Here is an 11,063-nt window from a genome sequence, read left to right as displayed (position 1 = left end):
GTGACGTCGTCAGTGACGGATTTGATCCGCGCCGCATACGCGGGTGATGGTATGTGTGCAGCACTGCTTCCGGACCTTAGGAGCAAAGGGTTTAAGAACTCGGGCAAGAAAATGTCGGCGCGATTGCGCGCAGGGTTACACCGATATTCGTTAAGTAACGGGTTGCTGTATTATAGCACTGATATAACAGATACGCCACGAATTCTGGTTCCTCACGATCAGGATTTAAATAGCGTATTCTCTATTAGGCTCACGACACCCAACTTAGTGGTCATCTTGGTCGTGAGAAGCTGTACATGTGTTTGGCCTGCCGAAGGACATGGCGGGCAACACGTGTGTGATGGTCTTTGTGGACCATTTGAGCAAGATGGATCATCTTACGGCAGGGTTGGACATCATCTAAGGTGTTGGTACGGCGACGCTGTTTGTCGATTGTGTCTTTCGACAACATGGACTCCAAGAGTCAATTGCCTCTGTTAGAGATCCGCGCTTCACTGGGAAGGGTTTGGCCTATGCTATTCAGGGTGCTGGGCACCAAGTTGACAATGACAACAGTGGACCATCCACAGACCGATGGTCAGACTGAGCGCGTAAATCCCGTAGTTGAAAACGTCCTTCGCAGCGTCCGCGCTGAGACGCCGAAGCGCTGCGTATGTTGTCACTCGTAGAATTTGCGCTGTACAATGCAGTGCATCCATCACCATGTTTTCTACGTGAACGGGCTTATTAATTCTCGCGTCCCGCTGAAGCCGCCACTCCATGGCTCAGGGATTAGTGGGGGAGGAATAGCAGAACGGCTAGCTGATGTCAGCTCTCTCACTGTCCAGAAAGAAGTGAATGACTTTTTGTCTACCAGACTGAGTGTCCTACGACACGTTCGCGATGGCTGAAAACCAAGACATGCAAACTCGAGAAGTAGAAGAAATGTTGAAAACATCGAGGTCAGAAACCTTCCGACACATGTAATCTCTGCTGGCATTAAGACAAAGCTCTGTCCGCGGTTTACTAGACCTTCTAATGTTGTGGACAAGCGAGGCTTTGCGTATACGCTAAACCTTCTGAGAAGAATGCGCACCCACCCGATGTGTTATGCATGCTTGCTTAAGCCGTACCGGGATCCAACGCAAGTGAACGCGGAAGTGTTGGCGCCGGGGCGGCACCCAAAGGCTCTCGGCCACCCAGAAGTTGAACCCGCACTTGGTTCTGAGCACGGAGTGCAACAATTTCCGTTTCCAACAGCACAAGGCACTTCACCGTCGCACGAAGTGTCGTATTCGTCTGCTCGACGGCTAGGAGCCACTTTGACAGAGTGCAGTCGTCCTCAACGTGAAGCAGTCGGTGCACAAAGTGATCCCAGCTCTCGAGGTCTTCCGAGCGCTCGGCAAGATGCTCGGCGGAGTGTCGATGACGACGGACTTTGTCCTTTAAAGCCCGAAGAGCATCGCGAGTCACCGGATGGCGATCGACCAAGTCGTCATCGCCCGCCGCCGACTCTTCTCGATGTGAATGGTGGTGTCCACTATCACGTGAAACGCCTCGTAGGTCGACGTTGTCGACAGGGTCAGACCCAATATTTTGTAAAGTGGCGGGATATCCCGACTCCGAGAACTCGTGGGAGCTTGATATGCCACTTCGGCAAGATCCACAATCGTCAAGGTTGGTATTAAACATCTTTTGTACGAAGCAATTGTTTCGAGGCACCATGATGGCGTCAAATCCGGGTTCCAGAAGGAGCGGAAGCCAAGAAGCCATGTTTTTAGCAAGCGACTAATCGCGATTAATGCCGTGGCTGATATCAGCGATGGCATAGGTTTTTAACAACAGCAACGGCGAATGCTGATGAACGTTGCATTTGACCTGGTAATGCTATCGATGGACACTGGCGATAAACGATTCTAATACTTTCGGAGTTTACTTAATGCAACAACCTACCCCCAACAGTAAATGAGCTTGAAAGTGATGATGACAAGGCTGCAAACCAGAGTGGCCGCGGTGGTAGCGATAGAGACGACGACGTAAAGGAAAACTTATTGGACAGGGTGCCTAGGCCTAATAAAGATGATACAAATTAAATATGCAATGATATCCAATATCGAATACTTTGAACATTGAAGAAAGGATACAAAGCTCACAGCCTGCAGAACAGATCCTTTTGTAACTTCACATTTATGGTAATGGTTTTTTGCAGAATCTTGCGGTACGTGCTGTATGGTAATCCTGCTCCCTGCTTATACTGAAAATGATGAAATGCGTATAAGTGTCGGCAAAGCGAGCGAGCAGACAAAAGATGTTTATCCATACGGAGTTGGTACCATCCAAATTGAGATATTTGCCTATGCTGACTATCGTTCGGGGCAAAGTAAGATCGTTCTTGTATGTCTGAGTCTGTTAAAGTGGTTCGAGTGGATTGACTAGAATGTCTAGACACACAAAAAACTTTTATGGCCGTGCATGTGAAAGAACATATATCGGCAGGACCTTGATCACACAGTATGCGCAGTGAAAGATTCTGCATGGTACTTTAAGGTAATTTTGGCAGAAATGTACGAAACGCTGCTTGGTGTGCAGCAGAAACAAAAATTGATCACTCAATGTCAAGCTGGGTGCTGTGCAGTGTTGTAGAAACCTCAATTTTGACACTGAAAGACTGCAGAGTTAGGCTTCGCAAAACGGACAGTGTGAAAACTGGTATTGTCCTTCTTAAGAATCTTTGCTCGGTAGAAATCTATTCAAAACTTCATCAAGTTTGATATTCTACTTCATCACAGTTACCAAAATTTATTAATACGTATTCGCATGTTTGCGCCTATTTGTGTGGCGTCAATGTTTGAATTGATTTAATTTAGTGTACTTTTAAACATAATCAGCTATGTTGCATTTAACCTTTGTTCTTAAGTAATTTATAAATAAATTGTCAATAATTCCCTGATACCCTTTCCACTTGTTTTTTAACCCTCCGTGTAAAATAAGTACTCTTCATCCATGCTGTTTTTGGTTTTGCACCTTGCCAAACGCATCATTCAGTAAAACATTCAAGCCAGAAATTGCAATCCTTTCTCTACTTAATGCTGATTGCATGCAAAGTAATGCTTTACGAAATGTGACACTTTGTAAAATGAAGATCCATATTTCGGCAAGAACCAAATATCAATTTAGGCCTTTTGCCAGCGACATATAGAGGATACGCACACAATCTATTCTCTAAGATGTCTCTCAGGGTGCGTCGCGCCGCGTTTCGAAATGCTTGTCCAGCAGTGTGGTATAAATAGAACGTTTCTGGTCGTTTATACAGACATTTATGGAAATGTCACCATATTACTCGCGATCGTCCGTGGAATGACGCTGGTTCAGTCATTGTAAGGTTGCTTTCATTAGCACTGAGCTGGTTACATTGTTCTGTAGCCCATTAGCCTTGATGACATACCTACAACTATAAAACTTGCTAATAAAAGCCCAAATCCAAGGGTGAATTTTGCGCCACCAGCGAGGGTTATCTACGCGTGAGTGGTACCGAAAATATTTCCGCTGGCTGAAATGCAGCACAATCAGTCTAGTAAGCGCGCTTCCAAAGCTCACTCATTTTTGATAGCCTAGTTGTCAGATTTTATGAATGTAAAACGAAGGAAAACAGCAATAAATTTTGTTCGTAACGGATACTTTTTACAAGTGTTGCTGTTCATTTTCTCGCGATTGTGTCAGTCACTGTGAGCCGATGTCATCCCTTGTTAAATAACTTTACAAAATGACTACGGAGCGTATATTCATCTAATTAAAAACCGAAGGATTGTTTTGGATTAAAATACACATATTTTTCTTTCCACAACAGCGCTAGGGAAGGCCAGCAGCTGATTCACGCATAGAACACTTTTTTTTTATTGATCACCACATCTATTTCTGAAATCAATTCTCGAAGACAATTAGTTCTTGAAATTTTGCGAATTGTTGATGCGGCTAACGACGAAGATGATACACAGTACATAGCTAAGAGATGCAATGTCGAAACAATATACCACGAAATCAACAATCTAGAAACTGCAAGATGAGTACTTCGCCAGCCATACCAAATATTGACCACAACAAACACTGAGGTACGTCAAATTAATAACGCTCTGGCTCGCCAATTAAACAGCAATATCACGAACTTTCATCAAACGTTTTCAATTGACACAGCTGCCAATTATTACGCATTAAAAATCTCAGCAGAATTTTACCTAGCTTAGATAGTCCCATCCGAATAATAGTCTCAACAAAATTTTACCTAGCTTAAAAAGTATCCCGGATGGGATCTAGGATCGTGTAATCCGAACTTATGTTCGGATAGTCAAATTGAAGCCTTTTCTGATTCGTGCAACTATAGGTGAGTGCCAGGGCCAGCATGTACTGATATAAAAAGTCTCATCCGAATAATAGTCTCAACAAAATTTTACCTAGCCTAAAATAGTCCCATCCGAGATCTACGTATGTTCGGGTAGGCCTTTTCTGATTCATGCAACTATCATGATAGGTGACAGCATGTGCTGATTACAAGGATCGTATTCTTCACTAATGACGATTTGCGTGATTTTCCAATTTGCTTTCGTCACAAACCTTCTCCCTGGCATAAGGACAAACGGTGCAGAATTCGGGTCTTTACCTATCACATACCTGCTTCTCGCCTGGACAGGTTACCTGGATTGAGCGAGTATAAGATGACGAAGGAATGTATGCGGCAAATTTTGCATTCCCACATTTTTCCGAATGCGCAAAAAGTGCATACCCCATAATGAAAAAATATGATGGATTCATACACATTGAGTCTTCATTTCTAGAAGCACACCGGCATATGGAGAAAAATTGTAAGGACTTAACATTGGACTTTATCTACTTTAAGCAGAATATCGAGGCCGATTCCATTTTCGTCGAGACCCTCTAGACCGGATAGTGGAATAACGAGAGAGACCCGAATCGGGACTTACTGCCGCAACATGTGGATGCTAATTAATCTAATGATATAAAAGTAGCCGAGAGAGTAAGGTTCACAAAGTAAGAAACGTAAGAAAGTAATGTTAAAGCCAAGTTTTATTTAATCAGTAGCGAGCTTCTAAGCTGATGCACATAATCTTGCATGTGAAGGCGCGCTCGAGCTATTCCTAAGTAACAGCTACATTGTTTTGCTGTACCGACATCACCAATTTCCTGAGCTAGTCGATACGCCTGATCAAAGGCCCGCTCCGCTCTAATAAAGTCAGATTGTCGGCCAGCAAGGTGGCCAAGATGGATCCACGCAAATATTTCTGCCGGGCGATCACTGACAGACTGAGTGAGTTGTAAATGCTGATTCATGCACGCTGCTGCTGTTTCTAGGTCCTCTTGACGACTAGCTAGCAACCCTAGGTTGCCAACAGCAATACTCTGACCATACGCACTATTCAATTGGATAGCCAAACGAAGTGCTTCCTGGTAATGGCGAGCAGCCTCGTTCGGTTCGCCAAGGGAGCCAAGAGTCAGACCCAAATTTAGATGAGCCACAAACTTTCCGGCGTCGTCTGCCACTTCTAGGTGCTTTTGATGATATACACGCGCGTTCTGCAACAATCGACTTTCCGCGTTCACATACTTACCTGTGTAACTATAGTCATTTACTAGTGAGAGAAGCTGATAGTTGACACCAGTACAGTTAGTAGCAAGCCCCATAAACAGTTTATTTTTAGTGCTTTCACTGATCGAAAGCACTAGTAGATAAAAATCAATCGCCTTCGAGTAATCCTCAATGTTGTCGTAAAGGATTCCGAGACTAGCAGACATTAGTATCAATTTAAACGTTCAAAATTTGCCCTCAGGTGCTCTTACCATAGATAAGCAATGCACTCAGCATCGTGCCGCCCTGCACGCTTGCTTGATTCGGCCAGCATAGAGTATTCCTTGATTAGTCTCGAAGATACCTTCCTGCCACTATTTTTGAGCTTAGATAAGGAGCAGCAGCTCAGCTTAGCCTCCAAATCTGCTCCATTGTCAAATGACATGCGTATCTGCTGCTTCAGTGTACGCAGTGCTGCAGCATGTGGTGAGAAGACCGTTTTTTGGATTCGCTCCTCTCTTGTTTGTGGGAAACATCTCGCGGGAGTTTTGATCTAAAGCCACTCAAGCGTTAGCAATTCAAATTGGTTCTCATTTACAGAAAGTAGTATATACAAGGACGGACACTCTCTGGAGCGTCGATTCGTTGTGGGAAATCTAATTGTGGAGCTGCTTCAGCAAGCTGTGTGCCTTCTTTTGAATACACCGCCGTCACATTCGATGCAGTACTAACGTAAGAAGTATGTGTTATATTGTAGACAATCAACAAATACAACACACGTACAAAGCATCGAATGCTCTACTCTGCGGCGATTTTGGCGGCGATCTTGCCATAACGTTCTGCCAGCCTTTTTTTCTGATGTTGAAGAGAGTTGATGGTCGAATCGACTTCCAGCAACATAAGATGATAGGCAACTGTGGGATAAAAATAACGATTTGTCAAGTTTCTTAATGGTAGCAACCAAGAATGATCCGAATTGCGCAGAGCCCATATGTGCTGACAAGTTAAATATTTTCAAGAGCTCTATCGGCAAAGAGAAGAAACAGAATTTTGTTCAGCCTGGAAAAGCCGTTGAGTGCCCTCTGGATCGCGAGGAACTAGGAAACGCCACTTGGAAACTGGTGCGTTCACATATCAGCGATAGATGCAACGGTCAAGACTGATATTTGCTGAATTCTTGGCGTCTAGCTGCACACAATTGGCATTTATTACCCAGACAAGCCATCGTCTGAGTATCAAAACAAGGTCAAGACGTTCGTGGAGACGCTGGCCCTCATGTATCCATGTGTGCATTGCGCTGACGACTTTCAAAAGGAAATCGCTTTGTCTCCACCACGGTGAGGTCATTTCATTTTTTATGTTGCCTAAGTTCTTATGCCTAAAACATATCCAGCGTAGAGTCACGAACGACTTTTTCAATTTGGCTGTGCGAGCAGCACAACATCGTGAATCGTAAGATCCAGAAGCCTGAGTTTGAGTGCACAATGAATAGGCTTGAGGAACGATGGCGGAAGGGACATCCTGTCTGTTGGGGCCAAGAGAGTGACGCAGAATCTGCTGGAGAAAGTTTGGGTCAATAGGATAAAGTGTTAAATTTCTTACTGCATCCTCCTCTAAGCACAGAAACGCTAAAGCTACAATTCGACTTATCGAAGAATTTGACTCTTACGCAATTGCTAAAGATCTTCGTGTTCCACAGATTTGTCTGCTTGAGGACAGACTACCGTACAGGAATACAGGTTATAATAAGTAATATAAATTAAGCAAATGTTGTCAACCTATACCTTGTAACGTGACACTGCACATTCGCTCCTTAGCAGGTGTGAAGTCGTCGAAAAAAGCACGCGTCAATTCATCTTCATATACACCCACAAATTCGCTGCACTATCAGAGTGACAGTAGAAATGTATATACACACACCAATAATGTTTCGAAGTAGCATAATGTTATTCGTCAATGACATGTATTTACCGCGGCGCTCAGCATTCGCTCGGTTTTGCGGTCAGAATCTGGAATCTTTAGGGGAACACTCTCGCACACGTCATCCAGTACTTCCAGTATGCGCGCCTAAGGACCGCATCATATCACATACCAGTTATGGTTGTACGTGACCTTCGTTAAGAATTGAAACATATATCCAAACCTCACTCCGCGAGTACTTGATTTGTTTCTTTTCTTCACTAATTCGAAAAACCACGTCCATCTCGTAGTCATTCTGGAAGCAAGCAATACCATAAATCACTACAGATCAGGTATCATCTTTCTTATCTATTCAGCTCATGTCCATCCATACCTGTGTATGGTTCAGCTGTGTTTCGATTTCGAACACGATCGACTTGCATACTGCGATGCATAGGTGAATAAGTGATTCAGCATTATCAGCTACATTATTACATAGAGCAAAAATGCAGTGATATATACTCACAGCAGCACGAAGCAAGCTGTTTCTCGCCATCACAATCGAGCTGCGCATGACCAGCGTTTTGAAAGCGCTTAGAGTGATCCCACCTTATTAGATTAAAAGACATCATAAATTCTTGATAATCCAGATACGATTATGAAATCTTCAAATTCTCACCTGTTCGTCCATCCTAGCGCTACAGGAAGCAACGAGGTTGCCGCAAAAAATGCCTTTACCCTCATGACTCGTTTATTATCTGCATTTGCTGCCGCGGCTAACGCTGTGTCCTGCGTAAATTAATTGAAACTAGCCAATTCATTGTGAGGAGAATTCTAGAATGCTCTGTGCAAGATACCACGTGTGCATCTTGTAGAAATTTACTTTTTTATTGCTCCAAAATAATAAAATCACAGCAAATTAATTTTGGAAAGATCGTGCTTCCACGTGCCCACGCATCGATTGAAGCATCACATTTTAAATTTCGCCAGCCAGACAAGAAGACTCTGTTTATCGTGCTACCATGAAAAAACTCCTATTCTCTCTCTTGCCGCTGCTTGTCGTGGCTGTAAGTTACAGCGGTTTGGTCGTGAACACTGTCCGCGCCGACACCTCGACAGAATCGGAAAATGTACTGGGGTGCGTAGATTGATGACATTTTGCTCATTTGTTGCACTCATTGATTAACTTTAATTGTCTTCACTGTGAATTCAAGAAGCACGTCAAATCTGGAGTTGCATGCTTTGAAGGATGAGCCCCTGACGGGTGGTGAGACATTCGCTTTTCAAGCAGAAGTATCACGACTCATGGATATTTTAATTAACTCACTGTACCGCACTAAGGAGATCTTTCTACGCGAGCTTATTTCGAATGCCTCAGACGCGCTTGATAAAATTCGATTTTTGGCTTTGTCCAATAATGAGCTGCTGGGTAAGCTGCGTGATCTGGAAATCCGCATCAGCTTCAATAAAGACGAACGCACTCTCACAATCCGCGACACTGGCGTTGGCATGACGAAGGAGGATCTTGTTAATAATCTTGGTACGGTAGCCAAATCTGGCACTGCCAATTTCGTCGAGGCAATGCAAGCTGGAACTGACGATAGCAGTCTCATTGGTCAATTTGGTGTTGGCTTTTACTCCGTCTACCTTGTAGCCGACCGTGTGCGTGTCGTCAGCAAGAACAATGACGACGATCAGTACATATGGGAGTCCGATGCCAACGCGTCTTTTACAATTGCCAAAGACCCGCGAGGCGACACGCTCGGTCGCGGTACCGAGATTACGCTATATCTTAAGTCTGACGCCACTGATTTTCAGGACCAAGACAAGCTCAAGAATCTCATCTCTCACTACAGCGAATTCATCACTTTTCCTATCTATCTGAACACAACCTCTACCGAAACGTACGAGGTCGCAGACGAATCCGTGGATGACGAACAGCCTATTAATAAGGATGATAAGGATACTGAGAAATCACTTGAAGAAGATGAAGAGCTTGAGACCGTTGAAGAAGATGAAGATGTAAAGACTCCTAAAACTCGCACTGAGACCCGCACTGTGTGGAAGTGGGAACGTGTGAATGAGGTGAAAGCCATATGGGTGCGCCCCAAGGAAGACATTAGTGATGCAGAGTACGAAAGCTTTTACCATTCCCTGCAAAAGACCGATACGACGAAGCCGTTAACGTGGATTCACTTTCAAGCTGAAGGCGAGATCGAGTTTAAATCGATCCTTTACGTGCCTGGTCAGGCTCCTCGTGATATGTACACTCGGTTTGAAGATAAGAAGGCAGACATCAAACTGTATGTTCGAAAGGTGCTTATTACGGACGACTTTGACGACTTTTTGCCGCGGTACCTTAATTTTATCGCTGGCGTTGTGGATTCAGACGATTTGCCTATCAACGTATCACGTGAGATGTTGCAGGAGAACAAAATTCTACGTGTTATTCGCAAGAAACTAGTGCGTAAGGTCTTGGAAATGTTGCGTAAGCTATCTGAGAACAATATCGACGACGACGGAGAGGAAGATGGTGAAGATGACGAAGAGGCAGACATGAAATCTGAAACGGACAAAAACTCAGAAGAGAGTGCTGAGGATCCCTCTGAAGATGAGGAGGAAGAAGAAAACGTTGCATACAACAAGTTCTGGGAGCAATTTGGTAAAAACATCAAGCTTGGCGTGATGGACGACGCTGCCAACCGTGGGAAGCTTATCAAACTGTTACGTTTTGTGTCAAGTGGGAGTGACGGTAAAATGATTTCGCTCGAGCAGTACGTTGACCGAATGAAAGATTGGCAGGACTCGATCTATTATGTTGCTGCTGAGAATGTTGAGGCCTGCGAAAAGTCGCCTTTCATGGAAAAGATGCGCGTAAAGGGCCTCGAAGTACTTTACTTTGTTGATGCTTTGGATGAATACATGGTATCGCACATTTCGGAGGTCGATGGCAAGAAGCTTGTATCCATTGCAAAAGAAGGCATCAAGTTCGGCGATGAGGACGAGTCACTTACGCAAAAACGCGATAAATTATACGCGGACAAGTATGTTGCTCTCACGACCGCTCTCAAGACCCTATACGGTGACAAAATCTCTCGCGTTACAATGTCGCAACGCGTTGTCGACTCGCCTGCCGTGATGGTGACGTCCCAGTGGGGCTACTCAGCCAACATGCAGCGCATCATGAAAGCACAGACATTTGCCAACAGTGACAAGAAGTCTTCAATGTACGGCACTGGATCTGCAATCCTTGAGCTGAATCCACGTCACCCTATTGTCTCCAAGCTCAACGAATTGATGGTAAGTGATTCCCAAAAGGAGGAGACCGAAGACCTCGCATGGTTGCTTTACGACACGGCGCTTGTTAACTCGGGCTTCGACATGGCGGACACCAGCCACTTTTCTGCGCGTGTCCATCGTATTATGAAGAGCAGCATGGGCATAGCAAGCTTAGATTTGGAGCCGGAAATCGAAATTCCCGAAGATGTTCCGGAAGATGACGAGGAAGATACTCAAGACTTGGACGAGGCTGAAGAGAATGAAGGTCTACAGTCCGGCGAATCTGAGAATGCTGATGGCGAAGTAAAAGATGAGCTGTAGACTGTGT

At 44.5% G+C, this 11,063-nt stretch overlaps 5 protein-coding genes across 5 annotated transcripts; 3 read left to right on the top strand and 2 right to left on the bottom strand.

Moving 5' to 3' along the window:
* Window positions 1-4,461: 4,461 nt before the first annotated feature.
* On the top strand, window positions 4,462-5,058 carry PHALS_15362 (uncharacterized protein). Its single transcript, XM_024724716.2, has one exon. The coding sequence runs from the start codon at window positions 4,700-4,702 to the stop codon at window positions 4,910-4,912; it is 213 nt and encodes a 70-aa protein (XP_024575564.1). The 5' UTR covers window positions 4,462-4,699; the 3' UTR covers window positions 4,913-5,058.
* On the bottom strand, window positions 5,059-6,390 carry PHALS_09249 (Predicted G-alpha GTPase interaction protein, contains GoLoco domain; the record flags this gene model as incomplete). The annotated part of the gene is made up of 4 exons (XM_024724714.1): window positions 5,059-5,773; window positions 5,830-6,110; window positions 6,182-6,284; window positions 6,341-6,390. The coding sequence occupies 4 exons, from the start codon at window positions 6,388-6,390 to the stop codon at window positions 5,059-5,061; spliced, it is 1,149 nt and encodes a 382-aa protein (XP_024575563.1).
* A 117-nt stretch (window positions 6,391-6,507) lies between these two features.
* On the top strand, window positions 6,508-7,137 carry PHALS_09248 (augmenter of liver regeneration; the record flags this gene model as incomplete). The annotated part of the gene is made up of 3 exons (XM_024724713.1): window positions 6,508-6,678; window positions 6,746-6,894; window positions 6,951-7,137. 3 exons carry the CDS (start codon window positions 6,508-6,510, stop codon window positions 7,135-7,137), a joined length of 507 nt encoding a protein of 168 aa, XP_024575562.1.
* A 96-nt stretch (window positions 7,138-7,233) lies between these two features.
* PHALS_09247 (RxLR-like protein) lies at window positions 7,234-8,200 on the bottom strand (the record flags this gene model as incomplete). The annotated part of the gene is made up of 7 exons (XM_024724712.1): window positions 7,234-7,277; window positions 7,342-7,441; window positions 7,529-7,624; window positions 7,701-7,772; window positions 7,851-7,900; window positions 7,983-8,065; window positions 8,136-8,200. The coding sequence occupies 7 exons, from the start codon at window positions 8,198-8,200 to the stop codon at window positions 7,234-7,236; spliced, it is 510 nt and encodes a 169-aa protein (XP_024575561.1).
* A 278-nt stretch (window positions 8,201-8,478) lies between these two features.
* Window positions 8,479-11,056, top strand: PHALS_09246 (heat shock protein 90; the record flags this gene model as incomplete). Its single annotated transcript, XM_024724711.1, has 2 exons — window positions 8,479-8,594; window positions 8,671-11,056. The coding sequence occupies 2 exons, from the start codon at window positions 8,479-8,481 to the stop codon at window positions 11,054-11,056; spliced, it is 2,502 nt and encodes an 833-aa protein (XP_024575560.1).
* Between the last annotated feature and the right edge of the window lie 7 nt (window positions 11,057-11,063).

Source organism: Plasmopara halstedii (assembly GCF_900000015.1).
Source record: "Plasmopara halstedii genome assembly, contig: Scaffold_410, whole genome shotgun sequence".
Classification (NCBI taxonomy): Eukaryota; Oomycota; class Peronosporomycetes; order Peronosporales; family Peronosporaceae; genus Plasmopara; species Plasmopara halstedii.
This window is presented reverse-complemented; position numbering and strand designations above follow the sequence as displayed.

Coding starts and splice junctions, on each gene's coding strand:
- PHALS_15362 (XM_024724716.2), top strand. CDS start 4,700: ATGTATGCGGCAAATTTTGCATTCCCACATTTTTCCGAATGCGCAAAA.